Source organism: Rhinolophus sinicus, linkage group LG10 (genome assembly GCF_036562045.2).
Source record: "Rhinolophus sinicus isolate RSC01 linkage group LG10, ASM3656204v1, whole genome shotgun sequence".
In the NCBI taxonomy this organism is placed as follows: Eukaryota; Metazoa; Chordata; class Mammalia; order Chiroptera; family Rhinolophidae; genus Rhinolophus; species Rhinolophus sinicus.
Window position 1 is genome coordinate 72,333,662 of NC_133759.1, and position 27,492 is coordinate 72,361,153.

Consider the following 27,492-nt stretch of genomic DNA (forward strand, 5'->3'; position numbering starts at 1 on the left):
ATTTATTTAGATCTTTAATTTCTTTCAACATTATTTTTAAGTTTTCAGTTGCAAATCTTGTACTTCCTTTATTAAATTTATTCCTGAGCATTTTATTATTTTTGACGTTATTAGAAATTGAATTTTTTAAATTCCATTTTGAATTGTGTATTGCTAGTCGATAGCAATACAAGTGATTTTTGTACATTGACCTTGAGTCCTGCAATATTGCTGACCTCGTTCATTATAATAGTTTTTGTAGATTTCTTAAATTTTTAAAAAAATACAAGATCATGTAAACTATAATAGTTCTACTTCTTCCTTTCCAATTTGGATGTCTCGTATTTCTTTTTGAATAGTTGACCTGCCTAGAATCTCCAGTGTAAATTAATTAAAGTTCAGAGAAATGATGAAATCAGGCATTGTTGTGTTGTTCCTGTCTTAAGGAGAAAGCATTATCTTTTACCTTTAAGTATATTAGCTGTGGGTTTTTTGGATGTGTCCTTTATCAGGTTGAGATGTTGGTATTTAAAAATATCTTAGATAAATTATAATATGTACTCAAGAAAAACAATTATCTGGGCCGGCCCGGTGACTCAGGCAGTTGGAGCTCCGTGCTCCTAACGCCGGAAGGCTGCTGGTTCAATTCCAGCATGGCCAATGGGCTCATGGGTCAATGGGCTCTCAACCACAGGGTTGCGGGTTCAACTCCTCGACTCTCACATGGGATGGTGGGCTGCGCCCCCTGCAAGTAACAACAGCAACTGGACCTGGAGCTGAGCTGCACCCTCCACAACTAAGATTGAAAGGACAACAGCTTGACTTGGAAAAAGATCTGGAAATACACACTGTTGCCCAATAAAGTCCTGTTCCCCTTCCCCAATAAAATCTTTTAAAAAAAAATAAAGAAAGAAAGAAAACCAATTATCTAAGTTAATGTTTAAGGAACTAGGATAAGTTATTATTCCTACTGAAATTTTACTAAAGAGATGAGATTTATACATTTTCCTCTATAGCAAAATATATAAATTTTTTATATATTTTCTCTATAGAAAAATTATATACATTTTAATGAGTAGTGGAAAATTTCAGAAATCCAGCTTTACTTCTGTTTGATGGCTATCTTTTTTTGGGGGGGGGAAGGGGAAGAGGACTTTATTGGGGAACAGTGTGTACTTCCAGGACTTTTCTCCGGTCAAGTTGTTGTCCTTTCAGTCTTCGTTGTGGAGGGCACAGCTCAGCTTTATGTTCAGTTGCCATTGCTAGTTGCAGGGGGCACAGCCCACCATCCCTTGCGGGACTTGAGGAATTGAACTGGCAACCTTGTGGTTGAGAGCCCGCACTCCAACCAACTGAGCCATCTTGGAGGCAGCTCAGCTCAAGGTGCCGTGTTCAATTTTAGTTGCAGGGGGCGCTGCCCACCATCCTTTGCGGGACTCGAGGAATTGAACTGGCAACCTTGTGGTGGAGAGCCCACTGGCCCATGTGGGAATTGAACCGGTAGCCTTCGGAGTTAGGAGGACGGAGCTCCAACTGCCTGAGCCACCCGGCTGCCCCGGTTATCTTTTTTTTATATATGACTAAATTACAAATAGCATCTAGAAAATTTATACTTTGAGTAAATTATTTGTCTTTGTATTTCAGTTAAAAGGATGCCACGGAGAAAGAAAAAAATCAAAGAAGCCTCTGAAGCGCAGAACCTGGAGAAGAAAGATACAGAAACTACTGATCCTGTCAATGTAAAGCGGAAGCGTAAACTTGAAGATGGATTCATTGTGATATCCGATAGCGATGGAGAGGTCAGTATTCTGTAGAGTGGAGTTCTGGGTCTCAAACTAGGCCTTCTAATCCAAGACTGGTTTGTTTTGCCATTAAACCTTAATGCCAGCTTGCCAGACCGTGCAGTTTTTACTTAGCTTCATTTTGATTTGCAAATGGAATTAAGAATTAAAGAAAGTAATCGTACTGTTTGGCTGAGGATGGATCATAGATCCTTAGTTTTGTAATATATTAAGCCAAGATGATGTTTTATAGCTATTTGAATACATCAAATGTAAACCTTAATTGTTGTATGTCTGGGAAGTGAGAGAAAGGGAATGTAAATGCTCTCTAAGTCGCTGGATATATTCTATCTAATGTGGTAGTAACTAGCTACCTGTAGCTATTTAAATTTAAATTAAAGTTCAATAAAAGTGAAAATGAGTTCCTCTGTTGCACTAGTCACATTTCAAGTGATCAAAGCCACATGACTAGTATCTGCTGTGTTAGACAGTGCAGTTATAGAATATTTCTCTTATTTTAGAAATCGTTTTTATTCCCATCCCTCTACCCTCCTCCCCTTTGGCAAACATCAGAATGTTCTCTATATCTATGGGTCTGTTTTGTTTATTTATTTAGTTTTAGATTATGCATATGAGGGAAATGATATGGTATTTGTCTTTCTCTGACTTATTTCACTCAGCACAGTACCCTCTAGGTCCATCCATGTTGTTGCAAATGGCAAGATTTCATTCTTTTTTAATTGCTGATTAATATTCCATTGTATGTATACCACATCTTCTTTACCCATTCATCTATTGATTGTAGAAAGCTGTATTTGACAGTGCTCTCTAGATCTTAATGTCTCTCTTTTGTTTCCTATTCCATTTGTTTATTGGAGATTTCCACCTTCCTGTAGATCACATACAATAAGGCAGTGAACTAAGTCACTGTTTTTTCCTCCAACTTCTCTTTCTTCTTTTATCACATTTGATAGTAGAATTACTCATTTGCCTCAAGTTATAAATCTCAGAATTATCTTTAACTTTCCTCTTTCTCATCTTTTATACCTAATCATTCACCACAAGCTTTTAGTTTTTACCTCTTAAATGACACTACACAGATCTGTCCTTCCTCTTTCATTTCTACTTCTCCTTAATCATCTGTTAATTTAGTTCTTGCAGTGGACTGAACTTGCTTCTCTGCCTTCAGTTTTGTCTCTACATTTCACTTAGCTTACTCTAATTTTCTTGTAAAAGTTCAGATTTTAGATCTTTGTACTTGATAACTTAAAAATCTATGACTCCATGAGATCAGTTTAGAATTTTTATATGGTATACTCTATCGGAGCCGTCACAATATAGTCTCATTTATATTCTTTTTGTTTTTTTCTTTCCTTTTTTTATTTTTACTATTTTTCTTTTTTCTTCTTTTTGTCTTCATTTGTATGCTTAACAGCAGTGCACTCTTTGTCCTTTTGCCAAGATTATTATCACTTTTTTTTATTTTTCCCAATTTGATAAAACATTGTATATTTTTAATAATCAGCAAAATTGAGATTTTTTTCAAATCTCTCTTGGGTATTTTTATTTTTTTTAAATTTCTCATAGTCCAGTTTTTAACTAGGATTTTGACTAAATAGTTTTGTTTTTTTTTAAAGGTGTAAAAGTATAAAGAAGAAAACAAGCAATCCATCAATTCTACCACTTGGATAACCCATCTTAATATTAACACAAAAAAATAGTTATACACATACAGATATGTTAAAAAGTTACATGCATGTTAAAAATCAGTTCAGAATAAAAACAGTTCAAAACTGTTTGAAAACAAAACAGCAGAGAAAGGTATAAAATGAATATGTGTACCTTAGTTATTGTACATTTAATGAAAGTAATAATGTCTTCTGTATTCTTCCAGAGGAAAAAATCTTTATGCATATACCATCAATAAAAACGTTTACAGGAAAGGAATCATGCTACACATACTATTTTGCTTTTTCACTTAATACTTCTTAGAGATCTTTCTATAACAGCACATACATATCATCATTAAATTTTTTACAGTTGTCAAATATGTCAAACATAAAGGAGAATGCATAAAATGTAAATGCATAGTTTTATAAAATAACCTGAACACCTGTATTTACCACCTTAGAAACCCTCTTGACTTAGTGTGATCCTCTCCAATTGCATCCCTTTCCATTCATCTAAAGGTAACTGCTGTATGTTTTGTCTTTCTATGCTTTTCTTTATAATTCTGTCATATTTATTTGTATCTCTAAACAGTGTACATCTATATTGAAAAATTTGAGTCTCAGTGGATAGACCTTTCTATCAATGTTTTTCTATAATCCTTTATCCAAAGATTTACAATTTGAAATTGTAAACTAAAATCTTGTCTATAAAAGGGTTTGTTTTGGGATTTTTTGTTTTGTTACATTGATGTATCACATATTTTTGAAATAATTGTTCAGTTGATTACTTTGGGTTTTTAGGTAGGTACTTGTGTCTGCTAATAATGATCAGTTTCTCTCTTCCTTACCTCATTTTTTTGTTTCATTGCATTGACTATATAGCCTCCAGAGTAATGTTGGTTGATATTAGTGACAGGGTACAATTTGTCTTGATTTTAAATTTAACTATAGAAGTATTCTGATGTTTTGCAATTTTTTTCATATTTCTGTCCTTTACAGAAATATCCTTTAATTACTTATTTACTATTAGTATTTTTAGGAAGGGATGTTTAATCAAATAGCTTTTGATTACTTAGCAAGATGACGATGGTATAGTTTTTCTTCTTTAATTAGTTAATATTTTATGTCATTAATACATTGTCTAATGCTGGAACATCTTTGCATTTCTGGAGGAAATCTTACTTGGTCATGATGTATTACATTAAGGAGAATGTGAGGAGTGGTATAAGGAAATCTCTGGATTGTCATTCCAACATTTTTACAAATCTAATTATTCCAAACCAAAAATTGTATTGAAATAAAAGGATGAAGTAAGACTTTTCAGATACACTAATGCCGAAAGAATTCATCACCAGCAGACTCACTCACAAGAAATGTTAAAGTCCTTTAGGCAGCAGGAACACTGCTGTGGACTGGATTATTTCGCCCTCAAAATATTTGTATGTTGAAGCACTAACCTCCAACGTGATGGTATTTAGAGTTGTCTCCTTTGAGGGTAATTATGGTTAGATGAGGTCATGATGGTGTGCCCTCATGATGGGATTAATGCCCCTATAGGAAGATATACCAGAAAGCTTGTTCTCTTTCTCCCAGTGCACGTGGGGGTGGGGGAGCATATGAGTACACAGTGAGAAGGTAGCCACCTGCAACCTTCAGAGAGAATCCTCACCAAATGTTGACCCTGCTGGCACCTTGATCTTGGACTTCCAGTCTCCAGAACTGTGAGAAAATAAATTTCTGTTGTTAAAGCCACCTAATCTACGGTATTTTGTTATGGTAGCCCAATCAGACCAAAACAAACATGATATCAGATGTAAATATGGAGTTACATAAGGAATGAAGAACACCAAAAATGAAAACTACACGATAAAAATATGATTGTTTATCTTCAAAAGAAAAACTTGCCTATTTAAACAAAATAATAATGTATTATGGGGTTTACAATACATGTACAAGTAAAATGCATGACTAACAGTTCAGGGAGTATTAATTAAAGTAAACTATCATAAGATTCTTATACATGAAATAGTATGACATCACTTGATAGTAGACTGTGATAGGCTAAATATGCATACTAAAACCCCTAAATCGCTAAAATAACAGTTATAGCTGGCATGTCAAAAAGGTAGATTAGGGCCGGCCCGTGGCTCAGGCAGTTGGAATTCTGTGCTCCTAATGCCGAAGGCTGCCGGTTCGATTCCCACATGGGCCAGTGGGTTCTCAACCACAAGTTTGCCAGTTCGACTCCTCAACTCCCGCAAAGGATGGTGGGCTCCACCCCCTGCAACTAACAATAGCAACTGGACCTGGAGCTGAGCTGCGCCCTCCACAACTAAGATTGAAAGGACAACAGCTTGACTTGGGAAAAATCCTGGAAGTACACATTGTTCCCCAATAAAGTCCTGTTCCCCTTACCCAGTAAAATCTTTTTTTTTATTTAAAAAAAGGTAGATTAAATGGGATTGTAAAATAATACTTGATTAATCCAAAAGAAGGCCCTCCCCAAAAACTTCAAAAAAAGTACACAAAGAACAGACGGAACAACTTGAAAACAAGTGGCAAGATGACAAACTCATATCTAATCATATCAGTAATCACAAAACATGAATGATCTAATCACCCAAATTAGAGGCAGAGACCAGATGATAATAAAGCAAGACTCAGCTATACATGCAGCCTACAGGAAATGCACTTGAAATGTAAAGATACAAATAGGTTTAAAATAAGAGGATGGAAAAAGAAATACCATGGTAATACAGGTCAAAAGAATGTTTGATAGCCACAACGTAATGGAAATAACAAAGAAAGCAAACACAGGCACGAAGCCAGCATTAAGAAAATATCACCCAGTAAAGAGATAGAAAAGTCTTTGAAGGATTCTACACTAAATAACTAGGTTGATGCACCTATAATATAAAGTACATTTAAATTTACAATACTTTTCAGTTGAAATATTGAGACTGTTGAAAGTTTTAAAATTTATAGGCATAGGTTTTGATGTTTAAAACAATTTGAGGGAGACAATCCTTTTACTTTGCTTAAAATTAAACAGCTAATTATACTTGTGTAAAATTAACAGCTACATCATATAGTAGAAAAGTGGACAGTCCATTTAGAAAATGATAACACTGCTCAGAATTATGGTTCTGGCATATTTTCAATTAGTGTGTATATGTTAATGTGTAATTGATAGTAGAAAAAAATATTTTAAAAACTACTTGTATAAACCTTTCCCCCAAATACTATAGTTTTTGTGCATAGTTTTTAAAAATTTGGATTTACAAACTGTCTTTTCATTCATGTGTTTTCTAGAAGTTGAAAATTTTTATGATAGATAAAATATTACTTCTATATATAAGTACTGACCCTCTCCTTTCATCAAAAGTTCATTTATAATCTCCCACTCTACACTGTGTTACATTATCCCCGCTTCTCTGTAATAATATGTGTGGTATGTATGTCTTTCTATATCATAACCAGAAAACCATCTTAGGTTGAAGTGACAACTTTACAAAGTAAAAAATTCATGTGTTTTTAAAGATAATTAATTTTATGCCTTGGCATTCAGAAAATCACGTGACTTTTCCCGAAAAGAGCAGAATGGGTTATATGTAAGAATGAATCTGGCTCTAAGGTTATTAATCCTCTTGAAATCAATCATCTAAGATCCTATGTAAACACGAGTAGATAAAATTCAAAACGAAATGATAAAAGTCTATTTTTGTTTTTGTTTTAAAGTCACACTCATTAAGAAAGTGATTTAAGTAGTATTTTTTAATTAGAAAAAAAAATCCATGATGCTTGTATAGTCAATCTGAATATCATATAAGGAAACTAACCTATCTGAAAATATGGCTATATTAGAGGGGAATTTTATTCTCATTTCTGCATCATATACGTGACAGGGTTAAAAAGAATGGAAATACCCATTTCTTCAAGGCAGTGAAAAAAGAGTGACTAGTACTTTGATAGTCTATATATAAACATATGTGAACTAAATCAGGATAAACCAATGTTAAAACAAAATTAATGGGTTATATTAACCAAAGGATAGTGTTTCTAAAATACCATTTTGAATATTAGGTCATTTGGTAATTTTCAATAACTAAAAGATACATTTCATGTTGTAAAACTAAATAAATGGGGGGAAATGGCTTAATATAAAACAGATAATTGCAGGCCTGTGGTTTTTAAATTACAAATAAAAAGCGTTTGCATGTGACATGCATTGTATGTTTTTACCTCATGGATAACTGTTTTCATCTACAGATGGAAAATCTGAATTATTTCAATAATGGGATGTTTTGCTTTTCAGAGGTCATAAAATGGAACTAGGACTCATTGTTTTAAAGGAATTATACAAACCAATCATTCTGTGTTTGGTCCTTAATACAATTTTAATTTGAACAGATTTATTGTAGTTAAGTAATGTTAACATGTAAGCTTGTTTCACTAAAGACTTTTCCTATCAATAAAAAAAAGAAGAAAACTGGAGTAGCCATATTAATGCCATAAGAAGTAGATGTCATTAACTATTATCTCAGTTACAGTTTTTTGGTTTCTGAGTTTTTTTGTTTGGTTTGGTGTGACAGTTCTATTTATTTGAAACAGTATTAAGTCCTATTGCTAGAATAGGTTACTACAAAAAAGATATTCTGAAAGAAAAATAACTTGGCATTATATATAACCAACTAATTTAAAGTATTGCTATTTAAATTACACACCAAGAACATGTACTGTGCAGACACAGGTTTTTCTGTTCATTTATTTTTCTTTATTGAAGTGGATTGATTTGATAGAGGTGTTGAATTACTATGTTTGCTATACATATTATTTAATAATTTTATTCAGAAAAAAAAGAAGTAGATGTTGGAGTAAAGAATATTGCCAGTGATAAAACAAGGTTATTTCATAATGATAAAGGGGTCAATTATCAAGAAAAGGTGAAAATCCTAAATGTTTACACACCTAATAGCAAAACTTCAAAATAGATGAAACAAAAACTGATAGAACTAAAAGAAGAAATAGACAAATCCACAATTACAGTAAAAACCTTTACTACCGCCCTCAAAATATCAGCAGAATATCAGTAAGGATATAGGTTTGACAACCCTATCAACTAACTTGATCAGGTTGACATTTACAGAAAACACCACCCAATACACACATTCCTCTCAAGTATATACAGACTATTAACCAAGATAAATGATATTGTGGGCCATAAAAAGTTTCCATCAATTGCTTTTTTTTTTTTTTTGAAGATGTTCTTTTTTCCCCCCTTTGTTCCACCTCCCCCCTCTCTCCCCTTCCAGTTCAAGCCGTTGTTTCTCAGTCTAGTTGTGCAGGACACAGCTCCCTGGCCCCTGCTGGTATTATGAGCCTTGTGCTCTCCCCGGCTGAGGCAGTCGGTCTCCAGTTGTTGGTGGGCTGCTCACGGCAGCCACCGGCTGCTCATGGCGGCACACAGTAGCCCACAGCAGCCAACGGCCCCACTCAGCGGCCCAGGACAGCTCACACCAACCTCTGGCTGCTCAAGGCAGCCCAGCTCCTGGGAGAGTTGTTGTTCACAATCTTAGCTGTAGAGGGCGCTGCTCACTGGCCCATGTGGGAATGGAACCGGCGAGCACAGCGTTAGGAACTCGCAGCTCCAACCACCTGAGCCACTGGGCCGGCCCTCCATCAATTTTAAAAGGATTCAAATTGTACAAAGTATACAGCTGACCAATGGAATTAAATTAGTAACAGAAAAATCTCTAGAAAAAATTTTAAATATTTGGAAACTAAATACCATACTTCTAAAGAACCGACAGGTCAAAGAAGAAATCAAAAGGGAAATTAGAAGGTATTTTGAATTAAATGCAAATGAAAACACAATATATTAAGAATTTGTAGGACATTTTAGTAACACTTAAGGGGAAATTATAGCATTAAACACCTATGTTAGAAAAGAAAAAAAGTCTCCAATTAATGACTTTAGCCTTCACATTAAGAAGTAGAATCAGAAAAAGAAAGTAAGCAGAAGAAAAAAAATAGTAAAGATCAAAGTGGAAATAAATAAAACAGAAAACAGAAAATCAATAAGGCAAAAGTGATAAACCAGACTGATGAGGATGAAAAAGAAATGATCAATATCAGGAATGAGAGAAGTGATATTAGTATTCATTCTACAGATTTTACAAAAAGGATAAGGGAGTATTGTAAACAACTTTATGTCAAGAAATTGAACAATGTAGTTGAAATAGATAAGTTCTTTGAAAGATACAATCAAAACTCACACAAGAAGGAGATAACTTGAATAGCCTTATATGTATTAATGAAATTGTTGAAGTCCTTCACACAAACAAAACTTCAAGCCCAGATGACTTAACTGGTAAATTCTATGAAACCTTTAAGTGAGAAATAATACCAGTTCTACTGAAACTCTTACAAACAACTGAAGATGTATCTCCCAACTCATTCTAATACAGCCAAACTAGCCCTGACATCAAAAGCAGACAAAGACATTTTAAGAAAAGAAACCTACAGACCAATAACCCTCATGAACATAGCTACTAAAATCCTAAATAAAATTTTAGCAAATCAAATCCAACAATATTAAAAAGGATAATACATCATGAGCAAGTGGAGTTTATCCCAAGAATTCTGTATTTGTTTAACATTGAAAGATCAATGTAATTCACCATTATCAAACTTGAAAAGAAAATTTATAAGTTCATCTCAATACATGGAGAAAAAACTGACAAAATCCAATATCCAGTTTTGATTGGAACTCTCAGCAACTAGGAGCAGAAGAGAACTTCAACCTGATAAAAGGCATCTATGAAAAATCTACAGCTAACAAAAGCTGGTTCTTTCTAAGGATCAATAAAATTGATAAACCTCTAGCTAGATTGACAAATAAAAATAAAAATACTGGGAATAAAAGAGGGTAATTATAGACTCAAACATGAAAAGGAAATAAGGGAATATTACAAAAACTCTGTGCACATAAATTCGACAACTGAGACTTGGATAAATTTTTTGAAAGACAAACTACCAAAGGTTACTCAAGAAAAAAAGATAACCAGAATAGTTGTACATCTATTAAATTGAATTGGTAGTTTAAAACCTCCAAAAATATTAATTACATACTCAAGAATTTAATTATTATGCTATCCCTAAAATACTAAAAAGGACTTTGTAGGGAAAGTCATCATAAATACACCTTAATTCTTTCTAGTCTCAACAGATACCAAATACAGAAGCATTGTTATCATCCATTTGGTGACAATGTTCTGAAACAAAAATTAAGACATAGTCTAAGACAAAGAATTTTTATAATCTTCAGGGTATAAGAAAGTCTTGGAATAGTTTGGATGTTGAAATGACAAAACTTCTGGATTATTTCTATGGTTGGGGAGACCTAGAGATAGGACAATTGAAGTTGGAGCTGTTTGTAAAATTCCTGAACAATCTGTTTTTAACCATTTAAATCAAGTTGGAAAAACAACTTGAAAGACAGTGATTAGTTGGCCAATTTTTAAAAAGGTTTACGGCTTATAGTACCAAAGGAAAATATGTTTAATGCTCTTAACTAAGAAAGGGTTCACTAAAATATACGTTCCATGAGAACAGCAAGTTTGTGTTGCTCATCGCTGTATCTCCAGCCCCTAAAATAGTATCTGACAGATAGCAAGATGCTCAGTGATGTTGAATGTTGAATAAATGTTGAATTAATAAACATACAAAAAATGAAAAATTTTAATTATTACCAGTTTGAGGACTTACAAACATAATAACTTTAGATTAAAATCTTCAATGTTAATATCTGCAAAAGAATTTGAAGAGATAGAACATATTTACTGAATCAGTAAGCTATTTTTTTGTACAAAAAACATTGAAGCAGTGCCTAAGCTAAAGGCTGGGAAAAACTGCTTCTGGGTATATGGCTGATTTTAATTTAAGGTAACATCTTACATTACTACAGTACATTTCTCAGAACTAAGACATTAAAATTAGTACATTACTATTAACTAAACTCCACACTTTATTTGGTTTCACCTGTTTTTCCACTATGACCTTTTTTTCTGTTCTAGGATCTAATTCAAGATACCATATTACATTTAGTAACCTTAATTTTTGGAAGAGTTTTCTGCTTATAGAATTTTAGGTTGATACTTTTTTCTTTGTATTTTAAAAGATTTGGCTCCACTGTTTTCTTGTTTGTATTGTTACTAACAAGAAATCTGATGTAACCCTTATGTTTCCCTCTGTACATGTCTGTTTTCTCTGGATGGTTTTAAGATTTTATCTTTATCACTGGTTTTAAACAATTTTAGTGTGATGTGCTTTTTAAATTTATGGTATTTCTTGTTCCTGTGGTTCATTGAACTTCCTGGATCTGTTGATTTATAATTTTAATCAGTTTGAAATATTATCAGCCATTACTCCATCAAATATTTTTCCTGCCCCTTACCCCCTACAGAGACTGTATATTAGGCCACTTAAAATAGTCCCACAGTTCACTGACGTTCTTTTCATATTTGGGGTGTTGCTTCAGTCTCATTTCAACTACTCAACAGCCACATGTGACGAGTCCTCGCTTCCATATTTGACCCACAGATATTCTGCCGTTACAGATAGGTCCGCTGGCTTGCCCTGCTCCTTTAAGAGATAACCAGGACTAATAGTATCCTGCCTTAAGTCTGTTTACCTGGGACACCGAGAAATCCAAGCCTCCCGGGCATCTCTCATCACCTAGAGTCTCATCCCCGCCTGACTCGAATCTGTCACCTGGGGGGGGAGGGGGCTTTTCTGATCTGACTCAATCACCTATTCTTACTCTCCCTCTGGAATTCCTGTCAGGGATCAACAAAATTCCCACCGTTCCCAACGTCCTCTGAAAGTTCCCTTCGTGGTCTTGCTCTCACTGAAAGATCCTCTGAGGAGAGTGCTTCTCCTTGGACCTTTTCAAGTCCTGGCTTGTTTCTTCTTCCTAACATCACAGTACTACTGGCTGGGGGTGGGGTACATATCCTCTTACTCCTCGTTGTTGCTTCCAGGCGACGGGAAAAATGTAGTGTGAAGCACAAATCATCGTGCTACCCGACCCTGAAGCAGTCATCTCCTATCTTCCTGGTCACCTGCCCCCCACCAGCCACCCACACGTCCCAGCCCAGCCATTCACTGAAAATTTTCACACGTCACTCACCGTCTTTCTCTTCACCACGCCTGCCATCATTCTTGGTGATTTCAATATATACTGTATCAGACTGAAGCACAGGAAGTTGCAGTTTTTGTGGGTTCGACCTAAGGTAGGATCCGTCCGATACTCGGGCCTCTCAGTTGCTCGACCTCTGGGCTGTCGCTCCCGTAGATCACACCTTTTATCTCAGCCTTTCTCAGGTCAGGTGCTGAGAGAGGGGTAAGCCTAATACCCTGCGGCACCGCCTGCATCGAAAGTGGCTGGTACCAGTTTTGTACCATCCTTGGGAGAAGTAAGGTCACAAGAGTCTGTTCTGTTCATCTTCCGTGTTCCGTGTTCCAGGGAGGAACCCTGGTTGAGCCTGTCAGTAATCGTGCCACTTGCAAGGTCTCAGTTTCAGATGTCTATTCTCTTATCACCGTGGCCACCACCAGTCTTTCCAGCTCACGCCCTCGAGTAGCCTAACTCCAGTAACTCTTCAGCCCTCGAGGACGTCTAACTCCAGACGGTCGGTCACCTTTTCCCTGCCCATTACCCTGTCACGTCCTCACTTTCCCTCTTACCTAACTTAGTCCTCACGGTTATCATATTAACAATTCCCTCCAATATGCTCTCGGCTTATTTCTAATTTCTCTTCTACTCCCTGCAAAACCCAATTTTGGTTCAGTCCAACCAACCCTCCACTGTTCTGTGTTTCTACCTAAGCAGCACGGCAGTGCCGACTACAGCCTTCAGGTGGCTCCTCAGCCCTGCCTGGCGGTGCCGGTCTGTTGGCACAGGTTGTTGTTGCACTTCCCGCGGACTATTTCTCATCTTCTCCGCTACCCTCACACCTCCAATGTCCATCCCGACTGCTAGCGGCATTCTTTTTTGTTTCAATGTAACACCTTTATTGAGATATGACATATTGCATAATTCACTAATTTCAGGTATAGTTCAGTGGTTTTCAGTATGTCCAGAGTTGTACGGCCATCACCACAATCAATTTCAGAACATTTTTGGTAACCAAAAATGAAATCTGTTCTTATTAGCAGTCATTCTCCATTTTCCCCCAAACTCCCAGTCCTAGGCAACCACTAACCTGCTGTCTGTATCTGTGGATTTGCCTATTCTGGGCATGTCCTGTAAATGGAATCATACAATATGTGTGGGCTTTTGTGGCTGGCTTCCTTCACTTAACACATGTTTTTAAGGTTCACGCATACTATAGCATGTATCAGTACTTCATTCCTTTTATTATTTTTTTTACAACGTGTACACCACTTTCCATTCCCATCAACAATACTAGGGTTCCAATTTCTCTATGTTAGCCAACACTTATTTTCTGTTGAAAATATTATAACCTCCCAGTTGAGTACGTAGTGGTAGCTCATTGGTTTTGATTTGCATTTCCCTAATGGCTAATGATATTATCCTTTTATGTGCTTGTTGGCCATTTGTATATCTTCTTTGGAGAAATGTCTATTCAAGTCCATTGACCATTTATAAATTGCATTGCCTGTCTTTTTTTTTTTGGTTGTTGAGTGGGAAGTATATTTTTTATATTCTGTGCCAACAGACCGGCACCGCCAGGCAGGGCTGAGGAGCCACCTGAAGCTATTTGCTTTCCTTCTTTGAGTTGTCTTTTTACTTTCTTGATGGTGTCCTTTGATTCCCAAAAGTCCAAAATTTTTTTGAAGTCCAGTTTATCCATTGTTTTTCTTTGTTGCTTGTGCTTTTGGAGATTGATCCCTAAGAGCTTTATTATTTTAGTTCTTACATGTACTTCTTTGATCCATTTTGAGCTAATTTTTGTATATGATGTGTGATAGTAATGTGCGTTTGAAGTTGGAAAATATACTGGAGGAGCCAAAAAAATGTATACACATGACTTATATTCATCTTTTGTTTTTGGTATATATTATTTCAATCTTAATACAATTTTTTCCTTTCTTAAAATGTATGTACTTTTTTGGCACCCTATGTACATAACATAAAATTTACCATTGTAACCATTTTTAAGTGTATTGTTCAGTGACGTTAAGTGTATTCACAGTTGTTGAATTGCAGTTCTTTATATATTGTGGATAGTAACACCGTATCGGGTAAATGATTTGTACTTGTTTTTCCATTCTGTAGTTGCCTTTTCACTCTGTTGATAGTGTCCTTTGATGCACAGTAGATTTAAATTTTGAAATACTTCAGTTTATCTGTGTTTTATTTTGTTGCTTGTGGTTTTGGTGTGATATCCAACAAATCATTGCCTAACCCATCGTCATGAAGCTTTCCCCCAGGCTTTCTTCTAAGAGTTTTAAAATTTTATCTCACATTTAGGTCTTTGATTCATTTTTTGTTAGCTTTTGTATATGGTGTAAGATAGGGGTCCAACTTTCTTCTTTTGCATGTGGGTATCTAGTTTCCCTGCACCATTGTTGGTATTTTAACTTTTAACCTGTCTGTGTCTTTATATTTTAATTGGTTGTCTTGTAGACAGCATATGATTTGGTCAATTTTTATACAATCTGACAATTACTCTTTTAAAACTGGTGTGTTTAGACTCCTTATATTTAATAAATTATTGCTGTACTTTAATTAAAATCTACCATCTTACTGGAACAGGAAGAAGAATTTTTAAGCACTTTCAATAGGATTGTGGTATTTAAAATTTTTATTCAAAATGAGCTAGAATCCTGTATTTCTTTTTTTTTAAAATAAATTTTATTGGGGAGTATTGGGGAACAGTGTGTTTCTCCAGGGCCCATCAGCTCCAAGTCGTTGTCCTTCAATCTAGTTGTGGAGGGCGCAGCTCGGCTCCAAGTCCAGTCGCCGTTTTCAATCTTTAGTTTCAGGGGGTGCAACCCATCATCCCATGGATGGGAATTGAACCAGCAACCTTGTTGTTGAGAGCTTGCACTCTAACCAGCTGAGCCATCCGGCTGCCCCTCTGGAGGCTCAGCAGCAGCTCGTTGTCTTCAATCTAGTTATGGAGGGTGCAGCTCACTGACCCATGTGGGAATTGAACCAGCAACCCCTGGAATCCTGTATTTCAAAATTCATCTTTGATCCTTCTTGGTAGCCAGTTCCCAGCAATTTTTCCTGTAAAGTTATAGTTACATTTCAGTTATCTTTTGAAAGAAATGAAATTGAGATCCATGAATTTCCTATAGGCTAATTTTTTTTGAAGTCACATAAAATTCAAAAGGTCAAATTTGTAAGGTCTTAGATAAATAACTATTTGTGGATGTGTAATGTCAAGATTACCATGTATTTTATTGATGTTTGTTATAAAATTATAGAACATATCACAATCTGCAGAATATTCTTCCAATAATCTTTCATTTCTGGCCTTTGATCTTATCTTCCATTGAATTCCTCCCTTGCATGGGAGCATTAAGTTTATTGAAAATACTGAAGATATCAGACAAATAAACAAGTCTTACTTTCCACTTACATCTTAAGAAGTTGCAGAAACGCTAAGCATTCATTTTGTAGTTTAGAATTCTCCACAGAACTTTTTCCGTTAGTAATATCTTATATATCATCAAGTAATAACAGTTGTTTATGATCCATTTACATATCACACAATAAAGAGAATTTTCTTGAATTGAATGCGTTAGCCTTAATCTTTCTGTAATTTATAATTTCTACTATGCACAGTATTTAGCTGACACTTTTTTCAGTAATGGAATTAGTACATTAACATTCTGGCACAGGCTCCTTAATCGAGGAAATTTTCCTGTTACTACTTCTGGCTACATAAAGTTTAAAAGTTTAATTCTTTATGGTTGGTTTTAAATGGTTCAAAATTTAGTTAAGTTTGTCAGAAATGAAGCTGAAAGAATTTTTCTACCATGAAGCTCATCACACATTTCCTAAAAGTATTCTGTGTTGCCAGTATCTGTGCATTCATGAAGTTGCAATGAAAATTACGTTGCTAGCTTTGTTTTATTAATTGGTCTTCTCCATCGTGATCAAGCTGTGTTGTCATATGAATATGGTACTTGAGCTACCTTCTTTGCCAGATTCACCCAGCATTTCCAAGTTGATAGCTTTGCTCTTTTACTAATTTCTTGACAATTGTGTACAATTTTTTGATCTTAGTAAATCTAGTATTTGTAAGAAATCTACAAAGTACTAATTATATATGAAACATTGAGCATCTGTTTCAGCTTATTCTTTCATAATACTCTTTCATAGAATTCTTTTGATTTTGAACTTATTCTTTTGTTTTGTAGATAAATGTTTAAGTTTTGATAGTTTCATTAGTTAGTGTATATTTAGAAATAAGATACTCTGATTGTTAAACTTCATAAATTGTGAGTTGAAAACTAAAACTAGAATGAAACTTTTGCCCTTTATTTCTTCACAATCACTTGGATCATCGGTTGTTTTATGCTACATTCAGAAAGATTTGCCTTTTCTTAATGACAAAAATCCACTGAAGCTGTTTCGAAATCTGTAAATTAGGATTAAAAATAAATAATATGAGCTTTACTTTTCTTGTTTAGCTAATAGTATTAAAGCATAATTTAAAAAATAGACTTGATTAAAAATGAAAATTATAGTTAATATAATTTATAAATGTCTGCATTTTTTCAGATATTTATATACTTTAGATTTTCATAAATAACTAAGCTTAAAATACCACAAATTATAATTTGGTCCTTTTGCGAATGACTGGTCTGCAGCTTTCACCATGGAAGTCCTCTTATCACGTGCATGGATGTTATAGCAATGTCAAATTGCTGGATAGGTTTCTAAATGCTTATTCTCAATTTCTGTGCTTATTTTATTGCAGCCCAATAACAAACAGTTTGCTGATTGTCACCCATGTGTAAATCATACTTTGAGTAGCATTGATTGAGGTGGTTTACAGTCTTACAATGACAAAACATTCTACTCGGAACGTAATTGTGCACATCTTTGTGCTAATGTGTGAGCGTATCTGTAGAATCAATTCCTTGAAATGTATTGCTGGACAAAGGGTCTGTATATGATGAGGTTGTTGCTAATTTACCCTCTAAACATTGCATCTATTTTATCCCATCAGTAGTATGAGAGTACCTGTTTTTGCACAGTAAGCATTTCATATAACACTTTCAGTTTTACTACTAGTATAGGTAAAAGGAAATAATATCTATATAATTGTTTTGATTTGCATTTCCAAAATGAAGTTGAGCATCTTCCCACATATTTATGAGCCCCTGTGTATGTTTTTCTATGAAGTGTCTTATCATATTCTTTCCTATGGGCAGAGGCTAAATATTGATCTTTTTATTGATTTTAAGTGCACTTTTATATAGTCATGCGCCTCTTAATGACAGGATACATTCCGAGAAATGCATGGGTAGGAGGTTTCATTGTTGTGCGCGTATCATAGAATGGACTTACACACACCTAGGCGGTATAGTCTGCTACACCTAGGCTATGTGGTGTAGCCTCCTGGCCTACAAGCCTGTATAGCATGTTACTGTACAAAACAACACCAGATTCATCAATCATAAGATAAAATGATGCAGTCAAGAGGCTGCTGCTGGTGTAACACAGCACAGTGTTTTACGGAAAACTTTTCTTTATAAGTAGAAAGAGTACATTCAGTTGGTTAGAGTGTGAGCTCTGGACAACGGGTTGCCAGTTCGATTCCCACACGGGCCAGTGAGCTGCGCCCTCTGCAACTAGAATGAAGACAATGAGCTGCTGCTGAGCTGCCACTGAGTTCCTGGGCGGCCGAATGGCCCAGTTTGTTGGAGTGCATGCTTTTAACCGCAAGGTTGCTGGTTCGACTCCCGCAAGGGATGGTGGGCTGCACCCCTTGCAACTAAGATTGAAAAATGGCAACTGGACTTGGAGCTGATGGGTCCTGTTCCCCAATAAAGTCCTGTTCCCCTTCCCCAATAAAATCTTAAAATAAATAAATAAAGTAACAATGAAATATAGTAAATATATAAACCAGTAACATAGTTGTTTATGGTGATCAAGTATCATGTACTGTACGCATTGTCTGTACTATGCATTTATATGACTAGCAGCACAGTAGATTTGTTTATACCATTACCACAATCGTGTAATTGGTTGTGTGCGACATTACCATGGCTCTGATGTCACTCAGTGATAGGACTTTTCAGCTCCATTGTAATCTTATGTCATGTATGCCGTCTGTCATTGACCGAAATGTCTTTATGCGGCACATGACTGTATAAGGAAAATTAGCCCCTTATCTGACAAAATGTTGCCTACTTTCCCTCAGTTGTTCTGTGGTTTTGTTAAGTACAGATTTAAAACAAATGAATATGCAGAGTTAAACGTTACTGATTTTTAAACCTCGAATCAAGCTTTTTCTGAACTTGGGTGCGTGCTTATTGCTATTTTGCAGAATGACCAGTTTTTACATGAGCATGTATATGACACATAATAATGTGAATATATTTAAAATTTTTATTTCTATGGTACTTACTGGTGCTAGATCTACATTTTTTTGTACTGTAAATGATATTTTACTAATGTTTTTCTGTGAATATTTACAACCACTGTTTCTTCAGAGGTTTAGCGGCCTCTTAGCTATAGAGGAGATTTTCTGAAAGAGTACTACTTTTAATGGTAGCTATCCTGATCCTATTTCTTGTTTTGCAACAGGAACCAAAGGAGGAGAATGGATTGGGATTGCAGAAAACGAAGACAAAACAGTCGAATAGAGCAAAGTGTTTGGCTAAAAGAAAAATTGCACGTATGTTTTTATTTCTGTGTTGAGAACGGTTTAGAAATTGCAATAGTCATAGAATTGACACTAGTGTTTCTTCATTAGGAAGAGATTTCTCTGAATAAGGATGTATGTGCTTCCTCTTTATTCTGGATTCTGTTAAAATTTTTAGGAGTCACAATTACCTGTAGCTTATACAATTGACTTATTAGAGGCAGAGCGTGCAATTAAAAATATGACCTTTAGGGGTGGCCGCGTGGTGCTGGTAGCACCAAGGTTGCCGGTTCGATTCCCGCCTGGGCTACTGTGAGCTGTGCCTTCCTTAAAAAAGTGACCTGTAGAGTTAGCCACATTTGGATTTGAATCCTCTCTTCAGCCCTTACTATGTGGATTTCAGGCAAATCACTGCTTTCAGCCCACCTCTGTTTCCTTGTCAATAAAATGGAGATAATTTGACTTACTTAGAAAGTCACTTAGTAAAATTGTAAGGGAAAAACTCTTCTGTGTGTTTCCTCCCAGTATTTCACTCTGGTCATCAGATGTGTAGGGTTTTTCCCCCACACCGAGAGATAGTATCAGATCCCCCAGATTAGGGGCTCGGTCCCACCGGACTACCCCTACTTCACACAGCAATTGCAAGTCCAGGTTGTTACCTCTGCTCTGACCGACTGGCTCTAAATTAGAAGTTCCCATGACTTCCTCTTTATTTGCTAGAATGGTTTACAGAACTCAAGGAAACAGTTTACTTATTAGATGACTGCATTCTATTTTTTTTTTTTTAAAGGCTATGACTCAGGAACAGCCACATACAAGAGATGCCTAGGGCAAGATATGGGGGTAGGGGTATGAAGCTTTCATGCCCTCTCCAGGAGTGCCACCCTCTCAGTACCTCTACATATTCACCAATCCGGAAGCTTTCCAAACCCTGTAGTTGAAGGACATTTATGGAGGCTTCATTAATGCATGTATGATGATTGGACATTGGTGGTTAATTCAACCTTCAGTCAGCCCCTTTCCCCTCCATGGAGATTGGGGGGTGGGGCTAAAAGTTCCAAACCTCTAATTACAATGGTTGATTCTCCTGGTAACCAGCCTCCATCCTTTAGGGCTTTCCAAAAGTAAGCTCATTAACATAAACTCAGGAGTGGTTGAGAGGGGCTTGTTATAAATAACAAAATATACCTTTATTGCTCTTTTCACTTAGGAAATTCAAGGGTTTTAGGAGCTCTGTGCCAGGGAACAAAGACTAAATATATATTTATTATTATAAATTACAATATCACAAAAATCCTTTGTTGATGGTTTTGATCAATTGTGAAGATATTTATTTATTTAAAGTTGTTTCATGCTAGTTCATTGGGGGGGCAGGGTTCCATTTTCATTCCTTAATGGATTTTTATGTGTTTTTCACATGCTTCTTCATTCCTTAGTTCATCTAGCTCTGAAGGGTTACTCAATGTCATTTTAATCAACCAGCCATCTTCATAACAAGATTTGTTGACAAGACCTGGATTTTATGCAAAAGCGTCGTTAATTTCAGTTACTGCTCCTGATAGAGAACAGAGTTCACTACCAGGTTTCACACTTTCCAAAGCACCAAACTCATCTTGTTCAATTTTGTCCCAACTTCAGGGAGACTATAGTAAACAACATTTCTCAAAGCTTCGTATGCAAAACTGTTGTTTCCCACTGTTCCAGTGACATTTTCTATTGTTATCCATTAACGTTTGTGAATTTATGCACTGAGCAGAGCGGGGATGGGCTGGTACCAGTGTCTGGACAGTGCCCACCCTCAGCCCCCAGGGTTGCAGCGGCCAGGGCATGGTGCGTGCAGTGGCCCACTCCTCACCACTTCCAGTGCCAAGTAGGCAGGGGGGTGAGGGGTGGAGGGGGTGGTTCAAGGCACAGCTCCTCGGACCCCTGCAAGCTGGCTAGATTGGGACACGGAAGCCAATAATAATTACATTTTTGTATTTTAATGTGATGTGAAATGTTCAAGTATGTCAGTGAATTTTTCAAAAAGTATGTATGATAACTAGTTGAAATTATTACAACAGTTGATTGAAGATAAACAAGGCTTTTTTTCACTATAAACTTGAGTTTTGGTGATTTAAGGTATAATTCTCAGCCTTGTAAAATTAATCAAAACAGCTCTTTGTTGTTACATCACATAATTACGTCTAGAGGTGGCTGTCACTATGGTTAGATTTGTTGAAAGTACTCAACTTACTCAGACTTGAAAATTATTGATAATAGTTACTTTTTAAGATGCGATAATCTTTATCAATTGAAGTTAAGTTTTTGCCACCATTGGTAGACTGTTGGTCTGGTTGGTAAATCTGGATCTTTATAGTCAAATTGGGTTTTACTTGTTTATTTAGTCATGCTTTTTTTATCCAGTCTGACAGTCCTTTTTATCTTTTTATCTAGGCTGACAACTTCTTTTACATTCACAATTGTATTAAAATCTGCCATTTTGAAAGCTGTTGATGTGTTCTGTTTCTTTTTCTGTCCTTTTTAGTATTTGCTGAGTATTATTTTATGATTCCATTTCACTTGTATTTGTATGTCTTTTAAAAATTTAGTAGTTCCCCTGGAGTTTACAATACACAAATTTAATAAATCACAGTCACCGTCAAATACTGTTAATTGCTTCACGTGTAGTGTAAAAGACTGTGTAACTCCCAATTACTTTCTGCCCTCTTTTGTGCTATTTTTGCAATATATTTTACTTTTGCTTATGTTATAAATACACAATACATTGATACTCTTTTGCTTTAGATAGTTGTCTTTTAGAGCAATGGAGATAAAAAATAAAGAATTGCGTACTTTTTGCTATCCCAAGGGCTATTTCTTTGCATAGATCCCAGTATCGTATTTTTTTTCTGCTGGAAGAGCTTCCTTTATCACTTCTTATAATGTAGACAAGTTGCTAATTCTCTTTTTGTTTGTGTGAGAAAGTCTTTATTTCTCCTTCTTTATGGTAATTGCTTTAAGATGTAACTCACCATGTAATTCATCATACAATGTATTCATCATTTAAAGTGTACAGTGGTTTTTGGTATATTAACAGTGTTGTGCAACCATCACCACGGTCTAATTCTAGAACATTTTCATCACCCCTAAAAGAAACCCCATACACTTAGCAGTCAGTCAAAACCCTCATTCCGCCCAACTCTAAGTAACTACTAAATCTGTTTTCCATCTCCATAGATTTGTCTGTTGTGGACATTTCCATATAAAGGAAATCTCATAATATGTGTTTTTTTGTGTGATTTCTTTTTTTCACTTAATGTTTTTAAGTTTATCCATGTTTTGTCTTGTGTCGGTACTTTATTCCTTTATTGTCAAATATTGTTCCAATATATTGCTATACCACATTTTTAAATGTATTATTTGATATACACTTGGGTTATTTCCTACTCTTTGGCTATTATGACTAAAGTTGCTGTGAACATTCATGTACAAGTTTTTGTGTGGACATAGGTTTTTATTCTTTGTGGTATATACTTAGGTGGAATTACTGGTTCATGTGGTAACTCACTATTTAATCATTTGAGAAACTGCCAGACTGCTCACTAAAGTGGCCACAGCGTGTTACGTTTCCACATTCCTGCCAAAACTACTAGTGCTACTTTTTGTTGTTATGGCCATGCTAGTGGGAATGTAGTGGTTGTGGTTTTTCATTTCCCTCATGACTAATGATGTTGAGCATCTTTTCATGTGCCTATTGGCCATTTGGCTATCATCTTTGGAGAAATGTCTATTCAGATCCTTTGCTCATTAAAAAATTTTTGTGTTAAAATACACATAACATAAAATACACTGTTTTAACCATTTAAAAATGTTTTTATCATGAAGTGGTGTTCAATTTTGTCAAATGCTTTCCCTATGTCTGCTGAGATGATTTGTGTGGGTTTTGTCTTTTATTCTTTTGATTTGGTGTATTAATTGATTTTCGTATGTTATATCAGCCTTGCATTTCTGAGATAAATTCTACTTTGAGGAACTCAGAAACTAAATGAAAACTCAATAAATGTATATTTCTCTCCACTCTTTTGCTTGCATGGTTTCTGTGAAGTCAGATGTAATTCTTATCTTTGTTTTTCTCTTTAGGTAAGATATTTTATCCTATGGCTTCTTTCAGAATTTCTTATGTTAGATTTTCCATAGTTTGAAAATGATGTGTCTAGGTGTAGGGGTTGTTTTTGTATGTTTTAAAAATTTTTTTACTATTTTTTGTTCTCTGAGCTTTCTGGGTCTAGGATTTAGTATTTGACATTAATTTGGGGGAAATTCTGAGTCATTGTTTCACATACTGCTATTGCTCTTCTCTTTCTTTTCCCTCTAGTAATTCCATTATGTGTTTGTTACTCATTTTGTAGTTGTCCCACAGTCCTTGGATAGTCTACTTTCTTTTCAGTCTTTGTTCTCTTTATTTCGTTTTGGCAGTTTCTATTACTATATCCTCAACCTCAGATTCTTTTCTCAGTTGTGTTCAATGTACTAATTGAAGACATTCTTCATTTCTGTTAGTGTGTTTTTGATCTGTAGCATTTCTTTTTGGTTGTTTCTTAGGATTTACATCTCTATTCACATTCCCCATCTGGCCTTGCATGCTCTCTACTTTATCCATTAGAGCCTTTTAGCATATTAATCATAGTTGCTTTAAATTCCCAGTCTGATAATCCCAACATCTCTACCACGTCTGGTTCTGATGATTACTCTGTTTTTTGTGTTTTTTTTTTGCCTTTTAGTGTGTCTTGTAATTTTTTCTTCATAGCTAGACATGATGTACCAGGTAAAAGAAACTACTGTAAATAGACCTTTTAGTAATGGGGGTAAGCTGAAGCATTTGATAGTTCTATGATTATGTCTCAGTCTTTCAGTGAGCCTGTGCCTCTGGACTGTGAACTTCACAAGTGTTTCCAGTTTTTTTTCCTTTCCCTCTTAGGTGGGACAGGATGGCTAGAGTAGGTTGGAGTTTGGTATTGCCCTTTTCCCGTGTCAGTTAGACTCTGATCAATTCAAGCTCTGGTTAACTAGTTTCTTTCCTTCTTTCTTTCTTTCTTTTTTTTTAACTAGTTTCTACTAGGACAGGTCTTGTTAAAAAGAACAGAGTACTCGGGCATATTTCACAATAGTTCCTTTTTCCCTCCCTGTGGGATGCTCAAGAGGAATTTCCCCCCATATTTATTGTGAGAACCTGGTTGAGCTCTTCAAGATAAAACTCACAAAAAAGTGTGGGGGCCCCCTATGAGAGTTCCCCTGGAGGTTTTAACTCTTAGAATTGTCCACACTGAGCCTCCAGCAATTTTTCAATTATAGTTTTCCTACGCTGGGACTGGTTTCTGTGGCAGTTTCCAGTATTGAATCTGCTCTGATAAGCCATGAGCCAGTATTCCCCTCTCTCTCCACCTTGGGGGCAGCAGTTTGTTCCAAGTTCTTTACATGTACAACCAGAAATCAGTGAGTAGTCCCCAATATACTCATTTAGCTTTTACACACTTTATCATTTTTATGCATTTATGATTAGCATTTTGGTAATTTCTGAGTCTCTTGAGTTAACATGCTGTAATTTATTTAACCATTGCCTTGTTTTAGGCATTTAAGTCAGTGCTCTTATAGATAAGTGTAGTGAACATCTTTTTGTGTTTAGCACTTTTCTGTTTTTCAGTGATTGCTTAGGGTAAATTTCCAGAAGTGGTATTGCTTTGTTTGAGAATGTGCATCTGTAAGGGTTATGACACAGTGCCTTTTTGCTTTCAAAAGTGTCTTATAAATTTACATTGTAACTGACAACATATAGGTATATCAGTTTTACCACAGTTGCAGAGTTATATCTGTTTTAGAAAAGAAAGTTCATAGGAAAAGATTTGGGTGGGAAAATAATTTAGGTTGTATGTTTTTTTGTTATATGAAATATTTTTTCAGCCATTTTAAATACTCACAAGTTATATTACAGGTTCTCTTGATATGTACTATCTGGTCTGTGTTCTGGATTGTTAACAGTCTGTTTGCACATCTCAGTGGGAGGCCACCCTGAATGTTGGGAAATGTTAATCTTCATAAATTTTGACCAGCGTAATCAGCTTCACACCAATTGTGTACTGCTCTGTTTAGCTTAGCAGAATCATTTCATAAGCCAAATGGAGCCAGTTCAGTTGGAGAGTCTAAGGTTGATACTTGCTGACAGTTTCCTTAAGGAAGCATGCTCCCAGGTGGGGTTCCAATTTGTTTTTATATAGTAGAGAGGTCAGGTAAAATGTTTTAATTAACAGTGATGTTTATTGGATTTTAGTCTCAGATTAAGGTTGATAAGTGAGAATAAGAGACAGTAACTAATAAATGAGTATCTTTTTAACTCTGATTTAATTCTGATTGATTTAATTCTGAGTGGTTAAGGTAAATTTGTAATGGTAGCTTTGTCAAGTTTTGTGGCTGTGTGCTGTCAGTAAAATATACATAAAATGACTTAGATAATCTGAATTAAAGGTTTGGGTTTCATTAATATGTAACGAATAAATTAATTATTACTAGTAACAATTATTGAGTACCAATGTGCCAAGTAGTATTCTAAGTGTTTTTTCTTTATTTTTAATTGGGGAAGGGGGGAACAGGACTTTATTGGGGAACAGTGTGTACTTCCAGGCCTTTTTTCCAAGTCAAGTTGTCCTTTCAGTCTTAGTTGTGGAGGGCGCAGCTCAGCTCCAGGTCCAATTGCCGTTGCTAGTTGCAGGGTGCACAGCCCACCATCCCTTGTAGGAGTCGAAACCGGCAACCTTGTGGTTGAGAGGACGCGCAGGCGGCGGAGCCCACCATCCCTTGTGGGACTCGAGGAATTGAACTGGCAACCTTGTGGTTGAGAGCCTACTGGCCCACGTGGGAATTGAACCGGCAGCCTTCGGAGTTTGGAGCATGGAGCTCTAACTGCCTGAGCCACCGGGCCGGCCCCCAAGTTGTCAAATTTATTGGCATAAAACTGTCTGTGTTATTCCCTTCTTATTGTTATTTTCCTGACTGTAGAATCTGTGGTGATGTATCTCCTCTTTCATTCCTGATATTGTTAATTTGTGGTTTCTTTTTTTACCTTGATAAGTCTACTTAGAGTTTTATAAATTTTATTGACCTTTTCATAGAACCAATTTTGTTTCTAATTTTTTTTCTCTAGTGTATGTCATCTTCTGTTTTGTTGATTTCTGCTCTTTATATTTGTTTCTACTTACTTTGGGTTAATTTCACTCTTTATTTTCTAGTTTCTTAAAGTGGGAGGCTTTTGGATCACTGATTTTAAACTTTTCTAATATGATCCTGTAAAGCTATACATTTCTCTTTAAACATTGTATTAGGTGCATCCCACAAATTTTGATGTTTTCATTCTCATTAAAGTTATTTCAAATTCCATTGTGTGCATTTTTTAATGTTTGGATTCAATTTTAGGGATCCCTCATCCTTATTGATTTTATTTTACTTTTTAAAAATATGTATAACATTTGCATGATTCTGTAAGTCTCAAAGATACACGAAAAGGTATAGTCAGAGAAGAGTCACTCCCTCTTACCCCTTTCACCTGTTCCCAATTGCATGTAGGTAACCATGTGGATTGGTTTCTGACTTACCCTGCTTGTGTCATTTTTTTTGCAAAAACAAACAGGTGTATGTATTTTTAAAAATTTCTCCTTTCTTACACAAAAGGTAGCATACTATATATATATATATATATATACTCTTTTGTACTTTGCTTTTTTTTCTTTTTCCCTTTAACCTAATATCGTTTTGAAATCATTCTATTCCTGGTCTATAGATATCTTTCTGATTCTTTTTTTACAGTTATATGTATGTGTACCAGAGTTTGTTTAAGCATTGTCCTATGTGGGTCAGTAAGTAGATTCCACTATTTTATAAATTCAAACAATGCTGTGATGAAAAATGCAGTGCTCATTTACTTTTCTTCTAATTAGAAGTCTATCTTTAGAGTAAATTGCTGGAATTGGTTTTGCTGGGTCATATATGTAGTTTGTTAGACATTGCGAAAATCCTGTCCATGTGCATTATACAAAATGGTGATATTCTGTCATTTCTTTTACATTTTTATTAGCTGGAATAATTTTTTTAAAGAGAAACTTCTCTTCATCTATTTCGTTACCCAGTAGTATAGCTTGTGTTAGAAGAGTAGAACAAAAACTTGATTCTCTATTCTTT

At 35.5% G+C, this 27,492-nt stretch overlaps 1 protein-coding gene across 3 annotated transcripts in view; it reads left to right on the forward strand.

The window, feature by feature from the left end:
* UIMC1 (ubiquitin interaction motif containing 1) overlaps positions 1 to 27,492 on the forward strand; it is a 91,738-nt gene that overhangs the window by 9,944 nt on the left and 54,302 nt on the right. For 2 of the 3 annotated variants that reach the window (XM_074313429.1, XM_074313431.1), the window contains exons 2-3: positions 1,624 to 1,778; positions 19,227 to 19,317. In XM_074313429.1, the coding sequence (XP_074169530.1) occupies positions 1,632 to 1,778; positions 19,227 to 19,317 (238 nt within the window). In that variant the 5' untranslated portion in view covers positions 1,624 to 1,631. Of the gene's footprint in view, positions 1 to 1,381; positions 1,538 to 1,623; positions 1,779 to 19,226; positions 19,318 to 27,492 lie in introns of all 3 variants that reach the window. The other variant, XM_074313430.1, reaches the window with a different exon arrangement.